Genomic DNA, 27,371 nt, shown 5'->3' with positions numbered 1-27,371 from the left:
ACACAAATTCCCTATTACGTCATCGCGTCACGCTCCACTGATTCGCCAAATAAGCGGGATTCTTTGGGCGTTTATTTTTAATTTTTGGGGACGTTTTTTTTATTTTAAAGAGTCGTTTTAGCGGGTCAGTAACGTAAGTTAACAAATATTAATACTTTTGGTTTAAATATATACTGTTTTTTACGACAATCTTATAAACCACCCGTGTTAATTTTCCTAAAACAAATTGCATTACAGCATCTGGCTATAACTCGTATATATACTCATCTCATATATTCAAAATTTATGGCAATAATACAAACATAAACATCATTACGGGCAAAATCCAATTCTAGTTACTAGTTTCAAAACAATATTAAGTTTTCGGGTCATACCACTAAAGTTTCATCTAAGAAACAAAGAATTCTTAACACTCAACCCATATTGTACATTTTTTTATTTAAATCTGTTTTAAATAAGAATACCGTCCCTACTTAAATTCTTCATTAATGATAACAGTGCAACGTTAACTTTCCAATAACAAATTGATTAAAACATTATCAACAATGTTTTAAATGTTTAGAAATCAATTTATGTCAAACATGAACAAAAGGTGTGTATTTCAAAATAATCACAAAATGCAACGCTGAAGAAAACAATGAACAACAACTAATAGGAGTTTGTGTAACGATAAATAACAAGTAATAGAAATTGTGTATAACGGGGAAATGTGTATTAAGCGAGTGTTTAACAACAGGCAAGATAAGTTTAAGCAGAGCAGCAGTAAAAAGGTTGCAATAAATAGGCAAGGTTTAATCTATTACAACCTTGATGTATTACATAAATAATGCCCTAAACAACCCAAACAAAATAATCTACCTGATAGCACAGCAAAAAAGTTATGTTGTATAAGGTGGTATCATACACCACTGCGTATTAAACCCCTTGGTTTCCTATCCCGAAGATAAACATGAAAGTATCCTACTTTGACAATGAGCATAAGGTGTACAGGGCACCTACTAATGAAATAAAGGCATTTTTCTTGCTTATTCTCGTAGCTATAACCCTGTGTTAGTCATATTAGCTAAATCACTCAATAAACCTAATTCATGATAAGCATTAACACTGGTCAAATTAACCATGCTACCACAAAACAAACACAGTGTAATTGTAATTACAACATAAGCATAGCTAGCAGTGTTGCCAGATTCTTGACCAGTGTTGCCAGGTTTATTTCTCCTCAGTTGTATAACCTCCCCAATAAAGGATGAGACTGTAGTTAAACATGCAAGAAATCCAGTCTGTATCCCATCTAAGTAAACCATTGTGGTTGTGTTGCGTGTATGTAACTTTATAACATAACACACTGCAATAGCAATTGAACCTAGGGAAAATATGAGAATATAAAACTGTATAAATGAAGCAACAACAATCATTATATTAAACGGTGCTCTGTTTCATACACCTCGTGCCCGCTTACGAGTTACCACGTATGTAACTTATTTATCCTTGCATGGCAGCGCAACGACAATCGTTATAACACGGGTGTTCTGTTTCAATTTCATACACTTCATCGTGCCGCTTACAAGTTACCACTAAGATGACTTGTTTTTTATTCATGGCTGACAACTTATAGACTCGAAAACATTTTGTTGACCTTATTATTATTCACATCTCACCTAATACGTTTGCCAGCAATGTCCCAGTGGGAAGTCGATTCAAAACGACGACTTTTCTCTTGAAGTCAAATTTAGGTGTGACCATAGATATCACATATCTCATGCTTGCCCCTAGAGGTGCTAGCAAGCCACTTAAACATAGAGTGAGTATAACATGAGACTTAGATTGGTAGATAAATATTAATGCCAGCAGAACAGTTATGATGATAACAAGAGACATTGTGATGCAACAATGACATATTGTTGATGCTTTCTTTGATAATTGACCTGTCAATATATTTAAATGATTTAAATTTATGTGAAATTTAAATAGAACACATTCATATAATGCATTAGAACACATACTATGCAGGCAGTGTCATAAACTTATTTACAAGAATTGCAAAAAGCAGAATACTGAATGGCAAAATATTTGTGTTTAACAGCCACGCTTTTTAACAGATGCTGTTTCCACACTTTTTATTTTTAGCGTGTTTTAACGACTGTTGTTTTGTTGCTAATTCATTTTCTTTGTTGTTTTAAATAAATTTTTCTATTGCTATCTTTTCAAACAGATAAATAAAAATATGTTAATAATAAATATTATTTTAACTCACGTTTTATGACATTTCGTGAAACAACCCAGCGTGAAAAATCTTCTCCTGTGATATACGAGCATGAGTACGTGAGCATGCCTATTGTGATCACACAAATAGCAGAGAGCTGTGATTGGCTGGTGGTTGTTACCATGCCAACAAGCAACAAACTTATTTGTTGATTCCATTTTGAATAAGTTGTCAAGCATCCGCACAAACCTTGTGGGAATATACTTAAATTAAAATCAAGTAAAGTAATATATAGATGTTTAAATTTTAGCTAGTTACAGTGTAAATAAAACATAAACAATAATATATTTTCATTCATTTTTTTGTTAAAAAGGCGATAACAATAGCGGCTGCATCAAGTTTCAAACCCAGTACCTTCTGGTGAAAAGGCAAGTGCCTATAAGGCTATAACTATGCTATTAATAAGTCTCAGTTCACCCTTGTATTTTATATCATGTTTATTGTTTAGATAAAAGGTAATAATCCTAGCCAGTCAGATATGAATTATTTTCAACAAAACTAACACTTACACCTGTGGTAAGTCACAAAGGTAATATTTACAATTATTGTAGAAGCAATTACAATAATACATAAGGTGTCTTGTTTATACCCAAAATGGTAGCAACACCGAGATTTGAACTCAGTACCCTACACTTAAGAAGCCAGTACTCCCATACCCCACAGCACCGATTGTAAATTATTTTCCAACAAAACTAAGAATCACACCTGTGGTAAGCCCAGTCACAAGGGGTCCAGGATTTAAATTCAATCTATGAATAAATCCAAGTAGAAAACAACCAAAAATGTTGGAGAAATACGACTGTACAATAATTTGGGTTGAAGATTCAATGTGAGCGAGCTCGGCGCTGAACACGAGGTCGATTCCAATCCGTAAAAAACATCCAATTATTGAGAAGAATGAAATATAAACGAACAGGATTGTTTGGTTCATTATGAAGTGGTTTTTAACCTGTGGTTGAGTGTCTATGGAAAAATATAAAATGTTTAATTAGTTAACGAACTTATAAAATAATTTTATTAGGTGATTATAGGGGTAAACTGTCCCCCCTGCTTTATCAAAAGTTTGGTGCCTATGCTAAAACTAACTTACTTCGGGTTCGGGTTGTGTCAGTTTGTTCATTATTATCACCATAGTTGATCAGAGAAGATTCATCAATTTCGCTGATGTCAGCATTTTCTACGTTCAATGCATTTGTATGTGGGAGAATTTTTGAATTACTCATTAATCTTTAATTACAACAAGTATCCCATATTGTACCTAAGGTATCACCACCTACATAATACAGCATTATGTAATACATGATGTCAATTGTAAATAAATACAATTGTACATTACATTAAATATTCATACAATACAAACTCCAAGTGAGTTTCTGACAATAATCAACACAATTTCTCTTAATTTGTCCAAATACACTAGTCAATAATCTAACAGTCTAGTCAATTTATATGAGGTAAAGGTACAACACTGCCCCAGACCACTAAGCCCTGTAGCACCTCACCCATATAGAATAGTCATTTTATGAAGAAAAAAAAAACAATACAAGCTCCAAATGTAAGTTGATGGCAACAAACTTTATGTTCATATTACAGACTGTTCTTTTCTCATCCTAACCCCTATACAATAGTCATTTCATAAAAATGTAGGACATTTTCGAAGTAAAAAAAATTCAGATCATAAACTCAAAATAAAACATTATGCTCTGAAACAGCTACTGAGCTACATTTGTTCTAATGGTTCAATGTTAAGGATTTTAAAAAGTTTTAACAAAACAATTTTTACAGCTTTAATGAGATATATTCTCACATGCATTATTGGTAACAAATGCGACAAGTTCCGACCCAAAACGTGATACCGACTGTAAAAAGAACTCAAAACTTTACAAAATTGTCTCAAATATGCGACTACTAAATGAGGTTTGAAATTTGATGAAATCAATTGTGAGTTTTCGTCAAAACAGGCATAGAAATCATCTAAAATATCGTCAAACTTCCACAGATAGTCGACAATTGTATGTTCTTCGTTTTCGTCCAACAACGTGAAGTCTATTTCAGTGATGCGAGGTAGTTTTGGGTATTTTCCGTTCTCAACTTCTGCTTCATATTTTTGGAGCAGTGTTGCCAGTCGAGAATAATTATACATCACAAACCTTGACTCAACACTGGAGTTGTTGGCATCTAAGGCAACACTGGAAGGTACTGAACAACCAAGCACATCTAACTTCAACACCGATTTAGATATTATGGGAACTAACGGCCCCCAATCACCAGTATCACCATACTTTGACACAAAACTATCAGAGATACTTTCCTGGTACTTTTGCTTCAAAGAAGTCAGTGTATTGACCCCTTTAAAGTTAACTGGACCATGAGAAATCATTTCAATGTTCAAATTTGAAAATTTTTCAAAAATAGAGCAATTTTCATTTTTGGAAGTTTTAAAGTGAAGATAGATTAAAAACAGAGTTAAAAGTTGCCACATGAAAAAATTGTCACTTTGACAGCAAATACAAACTATTTGAAACTTATTTTCACCGTTTTTAAACCTTTCATCCAATAAAGCTAAACACCTCAGCACGGATTCGTTGAGAAAGATTTTTGAGTTGAAAACTTTTTTGTAGAAACTGGTGAAAAGTGTATGACTACAAATGTCAGCATTTGAATCAAAATTGATACGATTTTCCTCAGTAACTCCTGATAAAAACGTCAATATTTTATTCGTATTATAACTCTCTTTAGAATCTTGAGTATATGTTGTGTTTTGAAGTAATGTTTCCAATTTTGCTTCTGGATTTTTAGATACAAAAACCAACTCAGTTTCCTTGCTTCCTGCATTCATATATGGTGCTATGTAGGTGAGAGTTCTAGCAGTAGAAACATTATCATCAACACAGCACAAAACAACATCATTTCTCCTACACTCTGGTAAAACTTGATTTTCCAGCCTTTTTATATCCTTGGATTTTTGTAGAATTGTTGTCACGACTTTACGAGCAAGAACAGCGCGGTTAAGCTGAAATACAATCCCACTTTTGGTTGCTTTATATCCACTTACTTCTACAGGCAGGTCTTTAGACTCTGCCACAAACTTTTGCAGGAGAACCTCGACTTTAGGGTCGTCTTGGTCGCCTAGCATTAGGCATAGAACATCATACAGTCTTTTAGGTAAAATAAAATCGCCCAAAACTCTTTTATTGGCGATTTTCAAAGGTGAGAATTGTATCTTTGTTTTAGTTGCTTTATACTCAACAGAATCCGTAATTATTCGATTGAAAACTTCAGATAAAATTTGTAAATACAGCGATTTCTTGGTTAAAACGTCTTCCATATTTAAGCTGCAAAAAAATGCTGAAATACAACAAAAAATCGCTGATTTAAAACTACAATATATAACAAACAAAACACAAGTTATTATTTCCCACAGGGGAATCCCCTTAAAATAATTAATCTAGACACGGTGTACACTGAAACTAATTGGGGAGCGTTTTAAAAATAAGTTACAAAATTGAATAAAAATTGTTGTAAAACAGGAAAAATAAATTTTCCTAATGATAATATTTAGAAAAGTTAGCGCGCGACGTCAAGTATTAAGGTTAATAATTGGGACAATAGAAGTTATGTGACGTGATACAACGACGGGCCGCTTCAGATTTACATTGCCGCTAGACGGAGCACCAGAACTTACACTAAATAACACATACACCCTTCTTCGGCCATTTACCAAGCTACAGTTCGACTATGGGCATGGGAGTGACAACTATCATAATATTATTTTAACATCTTGTGTTAATTTTCATTTATTTAGTGGAAATGCGCCGCCATGACACAGTGGCTAGGGCGTTTTTTAACCCAGTGGGCGTCCAAAACACGACACCAAGTAATAAACGTTTGCTGTCATTGCCCCACCATGCCAGGATAAACAAGTCATATTCGTCTTCTATCCATACATTGAAATAATGAAAAAACAAAACAACCACGAAAATTACATACGCGTGGTAAGTCATAAGCGGGCACGAGGCATACGAAACTGAACACCTGTGTTATAAGAACTGTTGTTGCCTTGCCATGCGAGGATAAATAAGTTACATTAATTCAATAAACAAAGCCCCCGTGTTACTAAAATGTCTCTGGAACGCCAAATTAATTCACAAATTCTTACATAATTAATTTATACTTAAAATCATCGCGCGATCGGTACGAGCGATAGTTACGTCACAATTAACAATCGACACACTTAACCTTAAGCAATTAAATTAATAAACCACTAGATTGTCGCGTGATAATTGCCATTGTCTCGTCACAGACGCTCCAATTATTTCGCATACAATCTTCCTTAACTTATAAGAGAGACAATTTTCAAGAAAATATGTTTTTAAGAAAGAAGTAAAAAACAGGCTTATTAAAGGAATATAACTTATTTTTTCTCACGTGGCAGGGAACGACAGTCGTTATAACACACGTGTTCTGTTTCATACACCTTATGTGCCCGCTTACAACTTACCACGTATGTAACTTATTTATCCTTGCGTAGCGGGGTAATGACAGTCGTTATAACACCGGTGTTCTGTTTCAGTAGGTTGGGGTAAGATGGTACATGTTTCTATTATCTTGTATCGTCCCATTTGGTAGTAAACAAAGAATATTTATAGAATTGTAACACCGTATCCTCACGACTTTAAAAAAGCGTTGTTATAGTTCAAAAACGGTTAGGAAATATGGGATAATAGGATGGGGGAAGATGGGACAGCTTTAGCACATAACATTTAAATATCCGTCTTTCAAACAATTAACAACGGTCTATGGGAGTCGTAAGGATACGGTTTTATAACTCTTTAAATGTTCTTTTTTTACAACTAAATGGGACGAAAAAAGAGAATGAAACGGATCTTCCCCCACCAAACACAATGCTTGATGACGTATCCATCTTACCCCACAGCCACAGTACTACACATACGAATAAAAACGTATACATGTTCACATACATACATCTGGTTTAAACAAACTATGATAATGCTGTATCAATTATATCAACACTTCTCAATAAATGGTCGCATTTTACGCAACAAGGCCCGAGTACAATTCCTCCCAATTTAACATTGTTGAAAAACCCTATTATAGATAATATATGGATTACAGGGATAAGTTAGCGCAAATAACGATGTCCACATTTAAGCCAAATTGGCCGTTTTTATAATTTTCTACAAGTTTAAATGGCAAAGGACAATACAGACGATTTTAAGCGACCGTTTGAAATTTTGAAGCAATTTTCCAGGCTTTAAATTTGGTCAAAAACTATTTAAGGCTTTGGGAAAAACAGACATAAAACCGCGTTATTATAGCATCGCTGTAAAAAGAACAAACAAAGAAATATCTACACCCAGCGTTGTTCTGCGCAGCTCAGCGTAGATATTTCTTTGATTGTTCTTTTAAGCGGTGTTTACACTACAGCAGCGTAGCTCGTCTCAGTGTAAAAAGAACAAAGCGATATCTACACCCAGCGTTGTTCGTTCGAACTCAACTGTAAACTGGTTTAGCTCCCATTTTACCCCATAACCTTCGGTTACCGAAATACATCACAAGTTATACTTAAACGTCACACTGGCAACACCTACGTAACAATTAAACCAGCAGGTCGCCATTAAAATATGTTTTTCGTGATTTTTGGCCCAAACCGTGTCGGAATGTAATTAGTTTAACTCACCGTTTGTAACAGGTGTAAAAGTGGGCGTGGCTTAAAGGTGGTTGTTTGATTGACAGGTGGAAGTGACCGGTAAGCAGGAATGTCTCGGTGAAGAATTAAAAAATTAAAAACACGAAAAGGTCGACAAATTTTAAAGAAACAGACGGAACCGGAGACCCGATATGTTATTACCGGTCTACGTCACGACGATCGAGCAAGAATGCGGTCTTTTCGGCTTGCCGAATTAACCGCTATAATTACGGTCTATCCGGCTTGGTTAAAGCGTACCGGATTAGCGGCAAAAACTTGAATTCGAAATTATATTTTACAACTTGTGTGGAATTGGTGATAAGATAATAAGTTTAATCTGTCGTTATATTGAATGAAATACAGCAAGACTAAACAACGATTGGCTTGTTGTGCTGCTTATAACGTTTGTTTTGAGGCGAGCTACGCTGTAGTGTAAACGCCATCTAAAAAAAATCTTACAAAGAAATACCTACGCTGAACAACGCTGGGTGTAGATATTTCTTTGTTTGTTCTTTTTACACTTAAGCGAGCTATGCTGTAGTATAAACGCCGCTTAAATGAACGAACAAAGAAATATCTACGCCCAGCGTTGTTTAGCGCAGATCAACGTAGATATTTATTTCGTAATTTTTATAAGCAGCGTCCCCCCTTTAGCGTAAACAGGAAACGTTTCATTAAATATTCGCAAACAAACCCAATCATGCCCTTATAGCATATCCTCCTTCTAAACCCCAAACCAGTTCAAATACCCAATATATGAGGGCATCAGTTTCTCACGATATATAAGCTTTAAATTTACCTCCCAACCGCAGAAGGCTCGCCTTTATTGAACATCCGTTTCGAATCATCACAACCGGTCATCATTGCGAGTTTCGAACTTCACGAAATTACAACTTCCATCGGGCTTCGTAACAATTCATAGCCGCGGTTTAGCGCCAAATTTTGCACAAGCTCCGTTTCGCTATTTCCCGCTGTTTCGAACCCTGGATTATGACGTAACAAAGACAGGGGTCATTATTGGATTTTCGGCCCACCTGGGACCCATAGCTCCCTAGCATTGTGACGTCATAACCACATCGCGTTTTATTGTTACGTAACAATAGGTTGGGTCTCGATTCGCTATTCTAATACCTCAATATTGCGAAGGAGCGAAATCGCGCCGCCTCATTTAATGCGGACAATAAAACAGATAACACCTAGGTCTTAGCGCAACAATGTGAGCTACGTACGTAGCTGTAATGAGCTTCAATATAATACCACAACACCCTACCCTTACTGTGGTGCAACTTAGTCAAAATTTGACGAGAATTCTGCAAAATTTTAAAGTTTGAGGAGAAAGAACTGCGGGTTAACGTTAGAACAATCACCCACAAAGTTACATAAGTGATAACTTGTATGCGGGCACGAGGTGTATGAAACAGAACACCGCTGACCCGTGTTATAACGACTGCCGTTGCCTCGCCAGTAATGTGGGGAAAGATGGGGCGCTTTACCGTTTCATTTCTCGTCCCATTTGGTAGTAAACAAATAAAACATTCAAAGAAATATAAAACCGTACCCTCACGACAACCATATAGAGACCGTTTAAAACATGATCAGGATTTTTGATATTATGTATTAAAGGTGTCCCGTCTTCTCCACCCTTACTGTATATGTGCTGTTATGTTTGTACTGAAAGCGGCCGGACAATTCTGATTCACAAGTGGTTACATTTTTCTCCGATATCCGTTCAAATTACAGGCAGGCCATGCGGTTGAAGACACACCTGGATGTTAAAACCGAACCACCGTTTCGGATCAAAACTAACTCCGTTGACAAGTGAAAGCCTTGGCTTATAGCCAGCTGCTGTTTCGCACGCGGAGACGAAACAAATATTTTGAAACGAGTATTTGGGAGGTCTTAATACAGGGACGATTGCCATGTTTTACTTTCGGGGTTTCATATTTTTGGGTTTGGGAATAGTATTGGTAAAATTGTAGTGTTTTTTAATAAAATGGAAAAATAGCCGTTTGAAGTTTCAGGGTTTATCGTAAAAAATACGGAGTTTATACTATGCGGCTAAAAAGTACATACTTGGGGTCTTTGGTCGCGTAAAAATACATGAACTAAAAAATTTGACAAGCTAAAGCTTTGATTTAAATCCAGCTGCTATTTTAAAGGTATAGGTACTACATAGAACAAACATTTTTCGGACCAAGAAAGATGTATTTTGAGTTTAGGAATAGTACTGGTAAAATTGTGGTGTTTTTTAATAAATGAAAACACGGGTGTTTTGTTTTCTTTACCTTGTGCCCACTTACGAGTTACCGCGTATGTAACTTTGTGGGTGATTTATTAGAAGTAAAAACGGCCGTTTAGTCGCTTATATAAGCGTAAAAAGCTCTAATTTATGACAAAAACCTCTTTCCTAAAATGGCTACGTGATAAAGACGTTATAATGGACCGGATACCGTTCAGATTTTCGTGCTAATCTGAAAATCGTCAATTTTCGACTTTTCCATGCTTTTACCTGGCAAAGCTGATTTAATTGAACGAGTCATACATCATAAGGACGATTATTAATTGGTTATTAACGTCACAGTGGACATTGTGAAGTTAAATCATGGGGAAATTCATTTTTTTTGTAGATTACCACAGAAATTGTAGGCAGTACTAAATTTTAAAGTATCTTGAGTAGAAGTGCATTTTCTATTATCCCAGGCCAACTAATAATCCGTGTAAGCTTTAAAATACAACTCAGATTAAGAGAATATAAATGCACTTACAAGGCGATGCTTTGATCAAAGGCGGTATAGACGTTTTAATTGCTTTGGTGATTTAATCCGTATAAAAAAGTCAACTCGGTTACGAACAAAGTTCTGTGGTTGGCGACACATCTTGCCGAATCGACTAATTTTCACAGCTGACCACTCACCTAAACTTGACAATAATTAAATGCGGCAAAAATTATAAAGTTTTTTAACCAAGAAACTTAACTTATGGTTAATTTGAACTCTTACGAATCGAATCATACAGAATGATGTAATGTTTTCGCATTTTTTCCCATTTAACTTACCAAAAAAAACGTCTTTTATGAGTTAATTTTCAAATTTCGCGTAGTTTTTATTTTTGGCGCAAAATTTTGTTTGAATAATAAGTTGTTTTGATGCTTGTTTTGCAAATAAACGTCTACTGTGACGTAACAAGTGTGATTCATGATTCAAATCCACTTAAATTGGCGCCATAATTTCATGCTGTATAAGCAGATCAACTTAATACATTAAAATTTGGACTAAATCAAAATTAAATTGGAAAATAAAAAAATCGGAACATTTTGGTAAAAGCTGCATTCATGCAACCGCTAGGTTGCGCTAGACGCATAAAATAACGACTGTTAGAGCTCTGAACACGCAAAATCATTTGGCAAATCACATTTACCAACCAAATTTATATCAAAGTAATTAATATGCTTTAAAAACCAAACAGGTATACATAAATGATAAAGTAAAACGTTAGTGGGAAGTCTATATACACGGAATTCATTTTTTACACTTGGTCGCTGTTTAATTTAATAGGGCCGCCTTCTACGATTTCGGTTTAGCTTTTATATGGTTTAATTTATGCTTGCAAGAAGTTGTATATATATTTTTTGAAACTATAGGGGGCAAAGCTTATTTGATAACGAGCCTTAATTTATGTTTTTTTTAATAAAACTTACTACGCTTAGCGTGGAACATAATTTCAGGATTAGTTATTTGATAATTAGGGTTAATTGCTATATCCTGGTAATTAGGCTGAAAAGGTCTTAATAACGGCAAAATGTTTAAACTTAGTATAATAGTCTTAACATTGTAAAGTAGACAGAGCAATTACGTTTAAATTAAGCGTGGGAATTAGCTTAGGGGAGCAGGAATATGAAAAGTGATTCATTATATTTGATTAGGTACTATAGGCGCACGGTACGGCTAATTATAAAGGTTATAGTATGGAGAACTTAAGGCAACAACTTAGAATAACATATTTGTTACCAAACTGAACGTATTATAGCAGCTATACGGTAGTTTTGTAAATATATGTTAGGGTAAGTGAAGATGGGACACCTTATTATTCTGTTTTCTCGTCCCATTTGGTAGTAAACAAACAACATTCAAAGAATTATAAAACCGTATCCTCGCGACTTCCATAGACTGCCGTTAATTGTTTTAAATACAATCAGGATATTTGGATATTATGTGCTAAAGATGTCCCGGCCTCCCCATTCTACTATATAATTTAAAAATATGATATGTGTTAAAATATAAACAAAATGATGCTTATTTATTAAAAACTATGTTGATTATCAATGCTGAAGAAGACTAGATTATAGAAGAGGTTTTACGACATGTTATGTAAAATTAGAGCCCAGATATTGGATACTAAACTCATGTTGAGTACTTAATTTAAACATCTACTTTTTACCGTTTGATTTTATTCGCGATTTAAGTTAAATATGCGCCTTGTTTTGTTCCGCATATTTGAAAAGTTTACACCCAAATCGAGACGGTATTTTGCAGCCAACAAAACTAAATCACCGAATTTCACGGTCGTGACTTTGTTTAGACAGCAAAGCGGTTTCGAGATGTTTACACTTAATTTAAACAGCCATTTTTTGACATTTCATTTTTGAACGTGATTTTTTTAGTTAACAATCACTCAAATCGCATAAAATTGACTATTCGTTTTTTTAAACGTGATTTTTTTAGTTAAAATTACTTAAATCGCTGAATGTTACGGTCGTGCTTTTCTTACACAGCAATCAAACGGCAAAGCAAAGTTGTTTCATTGCAATCGCGTTAAACAAACAAAACAACAAACCTGCACCTGGAATTGTTGCAATCTCGATCGCCTTTCTCTTTTTTCTCGTCTTTTCTCTCTCGCTTCTTCTTTTTTTCTCGTTTTTTTTCTCTCGTTTTCTCTAAGTGGGAGATAGAATTTCGTCAAGTATTGTCGTTAGCTGCCATGTAAATAAACAGACTTTGATTGACAGCTCAAGGGTCGCCAATTACCAACGCATAATCTCAAGTACTTTTTAAGATATCCTTCCTATACAGCTGTATATTGGGGGTATGCATTTCCTGGGTATTATAATTTAAAGGAATTTTAGAAGTAACCCAAAGTATTATCGAATATTTAGTTAATCGGTTGAAAAATGTGAAACCGTTTCGATTTTAGAATAAAGATATTTTAAAATAACTAAAACTGCGAAGTATCGCCCGATTGTTTAAATAAATATTAAAATAAATATAATTTTTAGCATTAGTTTAATAATTACCAATAAAGTATTAAAACTATTGAACCCAAAATTAAATGAAAAAATTAACCCTTGCTGTCGTAAGCCTTTATAACAACCACGTCGATTTATTTAAAAAAATCGAATAAAATAACTAAAAATAAGAAATAAGCGTAAATGGTGACGTCACGACACGACGTCAGTAAGTTTTAAAGCTATTGGAAAATTTAAACAAAATGGATCCGCAGTCATAGTGGGTTTATAGCAGCCACGTTTTTTGACACTTATACTCAAGTAGTTTTTACCCGTAGCGTTTTTTAACGACTGTCATTTTGCTGCAAATTCCCTTCTCTTGTTTTAATTAATTTGATCTTCGGTATCGTATTCGATGTTATAAAAATCGCTTTTCAAATGTAGCGAAAATTGAGCACGAGCGGGATTTAAAATGAAAGTTTTACGTTTATGGGTGGAAGGATGATAAAAAGACAAAAGAATCGCAAAACAAACAAAACAACTCTTGTTTTGGTAGCTGGCTGCAGTGCAGTGTTCGTGCTATGATAAGACTATACAGTATGCAGGTTTGAGGAGATAGGACTTGAACATTTTGTCTCGTGATATGAAGAGAAGATAACGTGCGCGCAGGTGCGAGTGGAAAAAAGGAGGTTTCTTGTAAGTGGTAGACACGGTGTGTGGAAGGGCAGTGCTTGGTAAGCAGTTGTGGTGAATAGATCGTAGTTTGGAGTTAAAGGTTTATAACTGACATTATATGTTTATAAGACGTATTTGGAAAGTTAAAACGTTCTTATAATGTGTGTATAGTATCGTAGTTAGAAGTTACAGATTTATAAGCTGACATTATATGTGTATGGGTACATGAGAGCGATATTTAAATTGGAAACAGAAAAACGTACTTACCATACGTGGTGTAACATCGAAGTTAAAAGTTGCAGATTTATAACGAATTCAATATGTGCGCGCATGTAAGCCTATAAAAAAGCGTCGGCGAAATAAGAAGACAGAACAGAAAAAGTGCGCATAATAGACGCGGAGTAGCGTCGTATTTGACAGTTGGAGGTTTATACTGTATGTGTGCGCATGAATGTATGAACGCGAAAATGGGAAAACAGTAAAAGAAAAATGTTCCGTTATACTGTAGTGTGATAAAGCATCGTATTATAACGACTAGCAGTAATAGAGGTTTGTAATCCGACTTTCATATATATTGCTTGAATATTCTCATTATAAGGAAAATAGCCGCAGAAAACCCTCTTACCCCGTGGTGATATATTTTGATTAAGTTTAGTTATTATTTAGTGATAAATATGCATATTCAGAAGTTGCGCTAAGTAATCATCTGTATAGGGCTCGTTATAAAATTGTTTATTATTTAAAAAAATATCTTTAAGTCGAACCACTTTATACAGTATGTGTGTGAAACTTGAAAAAATGTCGCATTGTTTTTCAGCAGGCGATTTACTTGTAGCAACCACGCTAATATAGTTGTAACACGCAAGGATTTAAAGCTGAGTTCAAATTTATTTAAGGCTTTGCTTGGCACGCGGGGTTTACCGCACACCTGCTAAAACCGCATTGAAAATTTGTCGCGTTTTCATTTTACTCGTAGCCGCAACGCTACTATATTGGTGTAAAAAGTGCGAAAAAATATAATTAAGTTCTCTGGCAAATATCTGAGGTCCCTGGTGAAGTGTCGCGCTGTAAGCCCCCCCCCCCCCCCCCATATAGAAATACAGTAGCGTGGGGGAAGATGAGACACCTTTTACCTCTATTTTCTCGCCCCGTTTAGTAGTAAATAAAGAACATTCAAAGAATTATAAAACTATATGACCACGACTTTTAGTAATTGTTTAAAACACGATCAGGATATTTGGATATTATGTGCTAAAGGTGCCCATCTTCCCCCACCCTACTATATATAGATAAATGTTACCGCAAATAATACATAAAAACATATAATCTTAATAAATAGAAATGCAAATTAAATTTCGCAAAAGTAGACTATTTTTTACATCGAGTATAAATATTTCGCCCTGTTAAAATAAAGCGCTTCGGCGTTTAGTATTAAATGGCCGCCGATGCGAATATGATGCCGTCGCGTCGACTAAGCTATATCTAATAGAATCTCGGATTACGACCTGGGCGTATAGCGTATTACATGTATTACTGACTATATGGTCATTATAATGCGAATTATAAGTTGCTAAAAATCCGCTTGGGTGATTGTTTTGTAACCGTTTGTTTATAAAAGGTATAAGATTACATTTGTAAGTATGAATACCCCGTGTGTGTCTGGTGTATAAGAAGACACTCATGTTATAACTCGACAGTGAGCATGAGATATATGAATACACCATGTGTGTCTGGTGTATAGGAAGACACCCATGCTATAACTCGACAGTGAGCATGAGGTGCATGAATACACAATGTGTGTCTGGTGTATAAGAAGACACCCATGTTATAACTTGACAGTTATTGCCTGGATTTCAAACAAAGAACTTCAGTTCAACGGAAGGTTATATCACGAGTCGCACTTGTGCCAGGAGATGTATTATTTATCAGCAAGCGACTCGCGTCTTTAGAAAACTTTAACGCCCAACTTTGAAGAATACAGCTTTGTCTAAATCATTTATAAGGTTTGGGTTACGTTGTATTGCCTGCAGGTTAAATTTTCTCCGATTTTGAGTCAGTTTTAATCTGTGATTATCGTTGCTTTACTTATACAGCTATAGGCTAGGCAGATTAAAACTAATTTAAATTTAAGCCCAATTGAGGCGTAACTGTTTGAACTGTTAGGTCATAATCGGCCACTATTTTAAATATAAACTAATTTGATGGTTTATTATAAACATACACCTCATGCTCGCTGTAGAGTTATAACATGGGTGTATTTTTATACACCAGACACACATGGTGTATTCATACACCTCATGCTCGCTGTAGAGTTATAACATGGGTTTCTTCTTATACACCAGACACACATGGTGTATTCGTACACCTCATGCTCGCTGTCGAGTTATAACATGGGTGTATTTTTACACACCAAACACACATGGTGTATTCATACACCTCATGCTCACTGTCGAGTTATAACATGGGTGTCTTCTTATACACCAGACACACATGCTGTATTCATACACCTCATGCTCACTGTCAATTCCCTATACCAAAGCATATAAATTACTTTTTTAAACGCAGCAGCACACACAAAGTTACATTATTCCTACATAATTAAACCGGTCTTATTAAGTTAACTTAATCCAAGTCATGATCAAAGTAAAAACCGACAAACTAGAATCGAAATCATCCATCAGCAACAATGAGGCGCAAAAACGATTGATCTTTTCGCCGATGGCTAGTCTAGAACGTCATGTTTTATCTCTAAATCGAATGCCAGGTGTAGAGCCGGATTATCACGTCGCCATTTTTTTAAATCGTTGCAATTTACAGATCGAGCGTCGATAAAAAAAACAGTGAACTTTAAATTGGAACCAAACAGGATAATTATTTTAGAATTTATAAAATTTCTAGATTTTAATGCGAAAATTTACCGCGTTTGAAGTGATATTTTTTAAACATTTTGTTTGCAAAAAATAAAGTTTTTTTTTCTGTTTTTTCTTTTAAACATTATACAGTATAAAAAAACGTTATTGTTTTTTTACAACGTATAGTAACAAAATGGTTACCGGAACTGTTTTCCCCTCATTGAGATATGAATTCAATTTTTAGAAACGATTGCGCATTTTTTAGTTTGCAAAAACTATAAAATATATATCATTATGCATTTTGACATAGTTATTTAAAAATCCTAAAATATTTTAAACTTTTTCAGGTTAATATAGGACTTGATAGTTTTATATTAAATATAAAAATGAGTGCTCAAACGTCGTCTTTATTGCAAGCCAATCCTCCAACTGGACCTGGATCCGCACTGGGTAAGTTATGACGTAAGCAGCGATGACGTACGCATTCATGACGTCAGGGATCATGGCGTATATTATTTGTAAATTTAGCTTTATTTTTTTGTCCTATATTACTCACGTTTCGCTTTTTGTATTCAAAATGCTGACGTAATAATAAGTTAAATACAGAATAATATTCGAAAGTTTCCTTTGTGACGTCACAAGCTGTATGTTGTGACGTCACAAGCTGTCAGAATTTTAAATTTATATTTGTGACGTAACAAGCGGACAAGTAATCAATTATTTATCGATAATAAGGAATTATTATGAAGAAAAACGATTCTAAAACACCGGTTTGTCTAATAGCGAACAAACATATATTAAAATCGAATTTCGTTTGTTATGATCATGTCGATCAAGCAAAATACGGGGCAGACTATTTATATTCTTTCTAATATAAATTGTAACGCCTGCAGACCCGTTTAAGTGTTTTTTTTTTAATAGAGAACTCAAAAGAATATTTTACATAAACAAATATGGCTATATATATTAAATTTGCGCCTGCCTTTTCGTAGTTGGCAAGTCAGCGAAAGTTGTTATGACACGAGTTTATCAAAATCGGTCCATCTTTTGCGTTTTTAACTATTTTAACTTATACTTTCTTCGTATTTTTTAAGGATATATACAAAAATACTTATATTTGTTTACGGGGTTAAAAATAATTTACTCTTATATTTTTAATTTACTCAATACTTTACAAAATTCCAATAACTTTATATTGTTCCAGGGGGCGCCATATTAGCCCATCATCACGCCAGTGCATTCGTCAGCAAGATGCAACATGTTCACGCAACTCGTAAGTTGAACAAAGTATTTAAATAAACATAGTTAACCCGACAAACCAAATATTTATAAAACACAGTTGCACGATCAACCAAATACTTTTGTGAACAACGTTGCGCGAATACGCAAAGTGGTTTGTAAACAAACTTTTTTAACTTTAACTGCGCTATCACAGTAAATAAACTTATTTATCCTCGCATGGCAGGGCAAGTCATTATAACACGGGTGTTTTGTTTCATATACCTCGGGCCCGCCTACGAGTTACCACGTATGTAACTTATTTATCCTCGCATGGCGGTCAACGACGGTCGTTATAACAAGGGTGTTCTGTTTCATATTCCTCATGCCTGCTTACAAGTTACCACGTATGTAACTTTTGTGCGACTATTTTCTGTATATAGAGATATCATATTTTCCAAAGTTTCATTTTATGCCAACAAACAAAGTGTGAACTAATACACAATTATGCTGATATTAATATATTGTTTCTATTACAGCAACTGACCACCCCACATCTCCTATAGGAGGACCAGGTAATTGAAATATTTTAAATTCAATTTTAAAATCTTTGAGAAATGCTAACGTATATGAGTACCGTATTAGCGACTTTAACCTGCAAATCGAATTTAGTCAAATTTAACGAAAACAACAACTGCAAAACAATCTTGAAATGTACAACTTATTTAATCCTCGCGCGCCTTTTTGGTTTAAAGTTAAGTGTCTTGCCCAAGGACACATATACGCCGGCAACAGTAGCAGCGGCGATCTTCGAACCCGTATGTTCTTGTAACAAGCGCAAATCTTTAATTTATTCGAATTCTAAGGGCTTAGGCCAGAGATGGTCCTTTACTTTAACTTATAAGCGGTCGCATGAGCTCTATTAATTGATTAAATAATAATTAATCCTAATTAACTGAATAATTAACTAATCCTAATAAATTCATATTTAATTACTTTTAAGATTCCGGTTCGCCTGCTGAGAGTATTTGTTCAACTACGTCATCACCATACCACGTGACCCCTCCTCCGTCATCACCACCTGTGATGACGTATCCACATTCCATGACGTCATCAAGCTCTGTGCTCGGATCATCCGTAACGTCACGTGGCTTTGTTAGCAACAGGTGGGTGTGTGACGTAATATAGAATCTAAAAACGACAAATATAATTCTATAACTGTGTATTCCCCACAAAAAGAGCGTTGTTAATTGTCAAAACATGGGAAATATGGGGCACCATGTGCTGATTGCGTACCCATCTTACCCCGCAGCGAAGAAAAAAAAACGGATCTCATTTACTTTATTGCTCGCTTACCCGAAAGACAAGCAAAATGCACTATAGAAGTGACTGAACAAAATAAATATTTTTTAATTTAAAACCAAACTCCTCTAACAGCCCCTACATGCGATCCTACGACCCCTGGTACCCCAAGCCCGTCCCTACTGACCCAATTAACCCAAGTTCGTCACCCTACGTCACTGCTACGTCACCCTGCCCCACCAACGTCATCGCTACGTCACCAGCTACGTCACCAAACTACGTCACAACAGGACCAACCTACCACCCCAACCCATGGGAGGCGGCTTTGCATTCAACAAACACTTGGTTGGAAATGCAATCCTTGCAACATCATCATAACCAGGTGTGTATGCTTGTTTATGTAATTGTTTTGTTGTTCTTTTTATGTATGCCAACTTTGTGCTTGTTTCTCTTCTGGTTATGTGCTTGTTTATATGTTTATTTTGCGTCTGTTTTAATTTTATGTTTGTGACTGTAATGGTTGTGTTTTTGTTAAACTTAATATAATAACTTGGCGATATTAACTTATCAAACCTCCCCAGATGGCCGCTTACACGCCCGAATATCACCCGACCTTCCCCGCATCCACTTTAACCCCATTAGCTACAAATACTTCACTTCTTACATCGGCAGCAGGTACAACATTATTTAGTCGGGATTTTATCATTTTGCCGAAAATTGGAATGTTTATACAAAAATACATATTTCATTTTTTATTTTAAAGCGAAATTGTGCGAACTCAAGGCTACATGACAAATTATAACAAGATTTTTTTTATTTATGCCATGTTTTTGTCAGTATTGTTACAATTTGGGTCCTTTACTTTTGGATAAATTTTACGGTATTTTGGCCATACATTCGTTATTCTCGCAGCTATTTTGCAGATTTCGGCAATTATTTTAATTTTCATTTGTTTAAAATAACGCTGGCCAATTATATCTCCAATTACCAATTAAATACCCCCAGCCCAACACCACTCCCCCTACGAAACATTTAAACCAGTTCTCCCGAGCGCCGCGTACACAGACCCAACATCGAGTCTCCCACCGATGTTGGCGGCACCTACACTGCCCCCAGCCCCGCGGAATTCTCGCCGATACTCCGGCAGGTGAGAACATAATGCAGTGTTTTATGAAGCAGGAAGTTAAACGCTAAACATTTTGGCGGACGTACAATATAAACCTAATAATAATAAATGTATCTTATATATGTGTTGGAACTTTAAATAAATGAAAGTAACGTGTCCAACCTCGCATATTGGGGCAACAATTTCAAATATCTAAACTGAACTTGATCATCGATAATTGTTCCAATCTAAATCAACATTTTACAAAAAAACTGCAAAACATGATCGAATCTCAAAATATACGCCCCGGAGTGTTTAAACTAGATGTTTAGATGCAATACAGTAACCCAACCCCCTACACCTCAGATCCAACTGTAACTGCCCAAACTGCCAGGAAGCTGAGCGCATAGGACCAGCAGCCGCCGCATTCAAACCCAAGGTCCACAGTTGTCATATACCTGGCTGTGGAAAAGTTTACAATAAGACTTCCCATCTTAAAGCCCATCTCAGATGGCATACAGGTATGTGTTGTGAAGGGCGCTTGTGAATTCTTTGTAAAACCGCGTTTTTTTACAAAATTTTAAAAAAAAGTTACAAATACATAACATTGTCTTAGTCTGTGTCGCATTTATAACCCCAGTATACAAAGCCAAACCCTTGTTATACCTCTTAACAAAACATTCAACCTCCTACGTCATCATTTCATGACGTCATCATTTTATGACGTCACAAATGTCTAACCGTTGTTTCCCCACAGGCGAGAAGAGATTCGCTTGCCCGGTTTGCAACAAAAGATTCCAACGAAGCGACCACCTTAGCAAACACGTTAAAGCACATACCTCCAACGGTGATACGTCATCGAATACGTCATCAATCATAACGTCATCCCAGCAGGACACAGGAGAGATCGTCAACCAGAAGATGCACGTCACATCCGCTCGTGACGTCAAACCAAAAATAGCAAAGTTGGTCAAGTGACGTCATCGGAGTGACGTGATGAAATGACGTCATCAAGGGACGTCATCGAGGATAGAAATCGTATAAAACGTGGTCGAAATTCGAGTCGCGAAATTTGAAGTTTTCTGAAGAAGGAATGATTGTTACGTCACAATGCTACTATTGTAACCTCCGCTACACGTAGTTTGCGGCAATGGGCGACCCATTGTTCGCAGCGCTTTCCATATAACCGCGATTTTGAGAGCATCGCATGTGTGTGTAGCTTCGCTTTAATAAAATGCATCGTCTTCAATATATGTGTGTTTAGTAATGGAGAAGTTGTATATATTCTATATGGGTGAAGTATTGAGTATGTGTTTGTAAGGTTTATAAGGAGTCTGGTGTATTCTATACGGGTGAGGTCTTGAGTATGTGTGTTTAAGGAGGAGTCTGGTGTATTCTATACGGGTGAGGTTCTATACAGTGCGAGGGCATGCCATGGGATCTGTGATTTAGGCCAGACTGCTAAGGGTTAACCAGTGCGTATCCTGGCCCATATACACCAGGGGTACAGCAGTTTAGGGCAGTGTGTACGGCATAAAGAATCGACTGCAAAAACTTTATACGACGTGTTATGTAAGTTAGAAATGTTAAGTTTCTTTCAGCATTGATATAATGAACATAGTTTGAAACATCTGCTCAACATTAGTTTAGCATCCAATATCTGGGCTCTAATTTTACATAACATGTCGTATAGACATTCTTTGTACATTATTCATCAAACGAAATGAAATGGCGTTCCGTTTAATTAATTTGCCCTGCCATGTAATACGTGGTAACACCCTTACAATCCAATTACATTATACACTGCTACTGCATAACACGCGTGTAATATTACAAAATTAATTTAACCCGTTTAAATTGAACACCGAATTTGCATTTTACGGACGAATTGCATAACAAATTTGTGGTGTACTTGAATGAATTGGCGAATTGTTTTATATAAGGGTGAGGTTTTCAGTGAGACACACCTGAGACCTGGGATGTTGGTCTATTATCCCAACACCCAGGATGCTCCCTGTCAGTTAAATATTTTAACCAGTAACACAAAAAAACACCGGTTATATAGTAGGGTGGGGAAAGATGAGACACATTTTTATTCTGTTTTTTCGTCACATTGGGTAGTAAACAACGACTTTCATAGACCGTTGTTAACTGTTTAAACACGATCAGGATATTTGGATATTATGTGCTAAAGGTGTCCCATCTTTCTTTTTCTGCGGGAATCCGAGGGTTGGATCCTCGCCAGACACCCCCGGCTACTGCGTATACGTGGCAATGAAATTACCGTGGGAGCAATACTGTAACTCTCGAATTAGACTTACAGTTTTGAACGCTACTTATCAATTCCTGTCAAATACAAAACAGTTTTTCGCTGATTGGCAAGAAACTATTTCTTCATTTTTTACGCCGAGGATAAACATGGAATAAGTGTACATATTAACAGCAATTATGAGATGTTGTACATTTATGAATGAATCACTTCTTTGCTTTTTTTCCCAGCAATATGACCCTGCGTTTTAACGTTTTTGGGATTTTAAATAAATTTAAATATTGCAGAAATGTATATATTGGGGTGGGGGGATGGGACACCTTTTCATTCTATTTTCTCGTTTTATTTGATAGTAAACAAGGATACTTAAACAATTATAAATCGTATCCTCACGACTCCCATACACCGTTGTTAATTGTTTAAAGCACGATCAGGATACTTGGATATTATGCGCTAAAGTTGTCTTCCCCCACCCTACTATATATTCCGCTATCTTTTATTGCTGTAAACTTTTTGATGCTCTCATGTATCCCATGCAGGCCATGTGAACGACTAAGGATTCGGTTTTAAATAAACAAACACTCAGATAGGGAGGCAGCCATTACCAAGTTCTCAGGTACGTGTTTAATGTTTGGTTTCAAACGCAACTCCCCAATTGAAAACTAAAACCTACGTATCATGGGATCTAAATGCAAGGACTGAAACTTTTAATTCCCCCTTTGAGCGTATAATGGTAAACCGCATCCATATATAATAATACACCCAACAATAAGTCATATCAATTATAGCGTTCTTCGCGATTCGTAAACTCGTTTTTCGACGCAGCAGCGAATTGTATTTGATTGATGGTTACTGTAATTAATTCGAACGTTAATTAAATCGAATTATTGGCGACCGGCACATTTTTCAAATTTTAAACAAAACGAATTAAAAATTCTTGTGTGAAATTTTAGCACAATACGACACTTGTTCGAATTTGCTTTTATGTTGCGTGACTGCGTGGGCGCTTTGCGGTTGCGTCGTCCGTTTATTACTATGTAGCGACAAAAAACGCAAGGTCATGTACATGCAATTATTTGTTTTGTTTAATTCAAATAAGAGACTGATCGTATAGATATTGGCAAAATATATTTCTCATTATTAGCACACCATTAGTTGGATTCGACATCAAAATGTTGTTGTAACCAACATTTTGATGAAGAACGACGACATTTATAGAACGTCGAAACGCCGATACCCAAATAAATTGAAAAAAAGGTCTTATCTGAGTAAGCTTATATTCACATATTGGTTTAGCATAAAACAGATTTATCCTGTCCTACATGCAGTGTTTACTGTAATATACTGTTATATACGAATGCTCATAATACATCCTCCATTTCGTGATCGTGTTATAACAATTAAACAACGCTCTTTTAGAGCCGTATGGATACGGTTATATATTTCTGTGGATATTTTTTACTGCCATAAAGGGCGGTAAAAGAGAATAAACATGTCCCATCTTACTACAACCAAGGATATTTAATCTGTTACGCCATTTTATTCGTTTTTAATATTTGTTTTACCCACAGCTTTATTTCGCGTCCCCCGCTTTGTCGCGTCTGCATTTTCCTTCTTTTATTACGTCACTATGCGCGATTATTACCCGAATAAAAGCCACAAAACCCATTGTTGTATTTAAATGTTTAAAATTTTAACCAAAGATGCCAGAAATGCCAAACAGCAGAAGATGCCGTATACTGTAAGTGAACAAGCCACCGATTAATTTGCGGGGATTAGTTTTGATTGACAGCTACATAATATCTGCTACATAGGGTTTGTTTATCATCGAGCAGCAGACCACTTTCGTAAGCTATTGTCCAGGCAGTATGTTTACATACAACAAAATTCCGGTCTTAATTTTAGGACATTTTGCTTATTTTTCACCGTTTTCAAGCTAAATTTTACAAATTCTTACAAATATTATTTTTTTTTGCATGGTTTGTCATATTTTATGTTTTATGTCCAAATTTTTGGTTTAAAATGTTTTATAGCGTTGATTTTATGCCTCGCGTGTGTTTACGCAGCTGTGTGGTAGGAATACTTCATTATAAGCTTACAGATCATCCGTAATGCGTTTAGGATTTGATAAAAAAAAAGCAAATACAAATTAACTCGATTGCCAGATTTGAAATCGGAATAAATTAAGACGACATGCGAGATTAAGTTTACGCTTCGCAGTCGTTGCTTGTAACGGATACAAGGTAAGATTAATCCTCCCCGTGTACAGCATGCTAATTATAAGATTTCTATGCTTTGAGAATTATGTTGTTAAAATATCAAGGAATGTTTTTTATATTGCTAATCCGCGTAATCCGAGCTCGCTAGGGGGCGTAGAAGGGCGGATGTCTGGATTAGGCGGTGACGTCACTTGTACCAAAGTAGTTGTAAGAAAAGTTAATCGGATCAGGATGAGGGATCATCCCAAAGTAAAGATTAGTGTTAACTGTTGCGAACTTGCCGGAAGAAGATCACAATGTCGATTATGCGCGATTGTGACGTCACCGAAGGGGCTGTGACGTCGGGCGTGTCGATTGTGACGTAGTAAACCACAAAATGTCACGTAAGGAAATAATCTAATGTTAAAATTTTGAAAATGTCAAAATTTGTTTATTTTCTTTAATTTTTAATTTGTAACTTTTCTGTGCACCTTTGGAAACATAAAATATAGTCTCACTATATTTTAAAGTAAAAATCGAGCTCAATGTGGTTATAAAATAATCCCAAATATTGAATATAGGTAAAATAAGACTCAGTTTAAACGTAACATTCGTGATGCTGTATAACGCGGGTCGTGATTGGAGCGAAAAATCTTAGAAAAACTAAAAATCATTTTCGTTTGTTGGTTTTGGCAAGAGCTTTGCTTTTCGCCACTCTTAAAGCTTGTGCATAAATAATGCAAATGGCGCTCATTTTCGTTAAAATATTAAAGTTGAAAAGCCTAGATATAGAGATAACAGTCCTAGAAAGCTCCATTTCATGCGAGCTATTGTCGCGTTAAACTTCGCCCTGAAACCGTGGATAAAGCGGCGATTTTCACACCTTCTGCGATCGATTAAGGGAGTCAAATTCCGCGGTATCTGGAGCTGCATCTCCCCGCAGGCGACCACTTTTCTACCCGATGTACCGAATGGGTTATCAGGTGACGCATCTGCTTTACTATCGAAATAATCGGCCCACGACGTAGTTAGAGATCGCACTTAAACGACCAACAGGTGTTGCCAGCTTTAAACGTTTACCCAACGACAGTGGGACTCGAACCCGCAACCCCACAGCTTCAGTTAATTACCCAACAAATGACAAACCTTTTTTGAATCAACAAAACATTTGTGACATCTTACAGTTTTTTTTGGGGGGGAATCAGAAGCCAATAGCATTCAGTGTTCGATCAGTTACGAGGGGCCTCGAACTCACAACCCCTCGATAATTTAATTAATTCCACGAAGTACAGAAAACCAACATTTTTTAGTTTCTTATATATCATACATATACCTGTTGAACAGGTGTTCCATATTAGTTTATATATACGATATATTGTGTAAAATACGATCCCGCGGTAGCGGTTATAGGTTGCTTATATCATTTGCAAACAGATAAAACGATTAGATAATTTACGAGACAGTAAAAGGCCGATTATAAAACACCCGAGTTGCTTATTTGAATCTTAGGCGTATGAAACAAAACACCAGCGTTATAACGATTGTCTTGGCCCGCCATGCAAGGATAAAAAGTTACATTCATTCACTTATTCGTTCATTTATTCATACATGTCAATGACTTGAGAAACGTTCATATATTGCTTCGTATATAGGTTTATGAAACAAAACACCCGTGTTATACCTACTGTCGTTGCCCCACCACGCGAGGATAGTCTACATTCATTCATGTAAATTCCTTAAAAACTTTAAATGTCCATAGCCCAACAAAGTTCATTATAGCGCAATGCCGTGCTTGTTCTATACATCATACTTTAGCCATTGGTGTAAATGCATTGCGAGTCGGACGTTAATGCGTGAAGATGGTTAAAGATAAGATCTTTCAATCCCTTCAACCCGTCAGCGTAAGATAAGATCGTTCTACCCTACCAGAAGTACACACTTAGGACCTCAAGTCGTGAAATTGCTCTTGAATTGCTGACTACTCCACACCTGCCTACTAATCGGGGAGTTACCCTAATACGCGAACTATGACGTACATTAACAGAGTAGAACTCTAATATTAGAATAAGTCCCTGGTGGAAAAATATTTAGCAGTAATGAGCGATTTAGGTTCATTTCTAACGTGTAGTTCATGTGTATGCTATTACCTATCTCAGCCCCACGAATCACACCTCTTTTTAGATAATAAAATACACAGCACGTACCGTTTATGTTACAATTGTCTTGGGTCCTTGAAGGGGCTGTACTAAGGTTGAGTTTAGTCTTTTTGTCCATCTCTGCAGTATAGGTAACAAGGTAATCTGAAAATTAAAAATCGTTACAATTCTATCTTTTTAACTTAACATTTAACCAACCGTTTGTTTGCTGAAAACACAAGGAAATACCCAGAGAGTATGACGTCACTCAGTGCCCGTGACGTAACACCGATTTCCAGGACGTCACGAACGTAGATAAACCTCAAAGTTCGGTGGTTCTTAGTTTTCACCTGAAAGTCCCTTGTGCGGGAATCGAACCCGGGACCTCCAAGTTACTTAACGCTCTCACCGCGTGAAGGTGAC

At 36.0% G+C, this 27,371-nt stretch overlaps 3 protein-coding genes across 10 annotated transcripts; 1 reads left to right on the top strand and 2 right to left on the bottom strand.

Annotated features, from left to right (window-relative positions):
* Positions 1–569: 569 nt before the first annotated feature.
* Positions 570–3,538, bottom strand: LOC149725903 (uncharacterized). The gene is made up of 5 exons (XM_089891712.1): positions 3,354–3,538; positions 2,969–3,226; positions 2,255–2,452; positions 1,659–1,925; positions 570–1,363 (listed from the first exon to the last, which is right to left on the bottom strand). Exons 1-5 carry the CDS (start codon positions 3,484–3,486, stop codon positions 1,038–1,040), a joined length of 1,182 nt encoding a protein of 393 aa, XP_089747838.1. The 5' UTR covers positions 3,487–3,538; the 3' UTR covers positions 570–1,037.
* LOC149725902 (uncharacterized) lies at positions 3,537–19,085 on the bottom strand. Of its 7 annotated transcripts, none has more exons than XM_089891692.1 (5): positions 18,936–19,085; positions 12,807–12,906; positions 10,739–10,887; positions 8,773–8,956; positions 3,537–5,598 (listed from the first exon to the last, which is right to left on the bottom strand). In XM_089891692.1, the coding sequence occupies exons 4-5, from the start codon at positions 8,835–8,837 to the stop codon at positions 3,984–3,986; spliced, it is 1,680 nt and encodes a 559-aa protein (XP_089747818.1). In that variant the 5' UTR covers positions 8,838–8,956; positions 10,739–10,887; positions 12,807–12,906; positions 18,936–19,085; the 3' UTR covers positions 3,537–3,983. The 7 variants fall into 7 exon arrangements, with proteins under 7 accessions (XP_089747818.1, XP_089747816.1, XP_089747817.1 ...); XM_089891690.1 differs by having other exon boundaries at positions 12,813–12,906; XM_089891691.1 differs by lacking the exon at positions 10,739–10,887.
* LOC149725901 (uncharacterized) lies at positions 13,925–21,595 on the top strand. Of its 2 annotated transcripts, none has more exons than XM_089891710.1 (10): positions 13,925–14,418; positions 17,069–17,171; positions 17,926–17,994; positions 18,479–18,514; positions 18,943–19,105; positions 19,377–19,623; positions 19,823–19,916; positions 20,247–20,388; positions 20,713–20,867; positions 21,104–21,595. In XM_089891710.1, exons 2-10 carry the CDS (start codon positions 17,108–17,110, stop codon positions 21,322–21,324), a joined length of 1,191 nt encoding a protein of 396 aa, XP_089747836.1. In that variant the 5' UTR covers positions 13,925–14,418; positions 17,069–17,107; the 3' UTR covers positions 21,325–21,595. The 2 variants fall into 2 exon arrangements, with proteins under 2 accessions (XP_089747836.1, XP_089747837.1); XM_089891711.1 differs by lacking the exon at positions 13,925–14,418 and adding an exon at positions 15,649–15,872.
* Positions 21,596–27,371: the final 5,776 nt, after the last annotated feature.

Source organism: Ciona robusta, chromosome 13 (assembly GCF_009617815.1).
Source record: "Ciona robusta chromosome 13, ASM961781v2".
Lineage (NCBI taxonomy): Eukaryota > Metazoa > Chordata > Ascidiacea > Phlebobranchia > Cionidae > Ciona > Ciona robusta.
The sequence above is the reverse complement of the archived record's forward strand: the minus strand, read 5'-3'. Positions and strand labels throughout refer to the sequence as shown.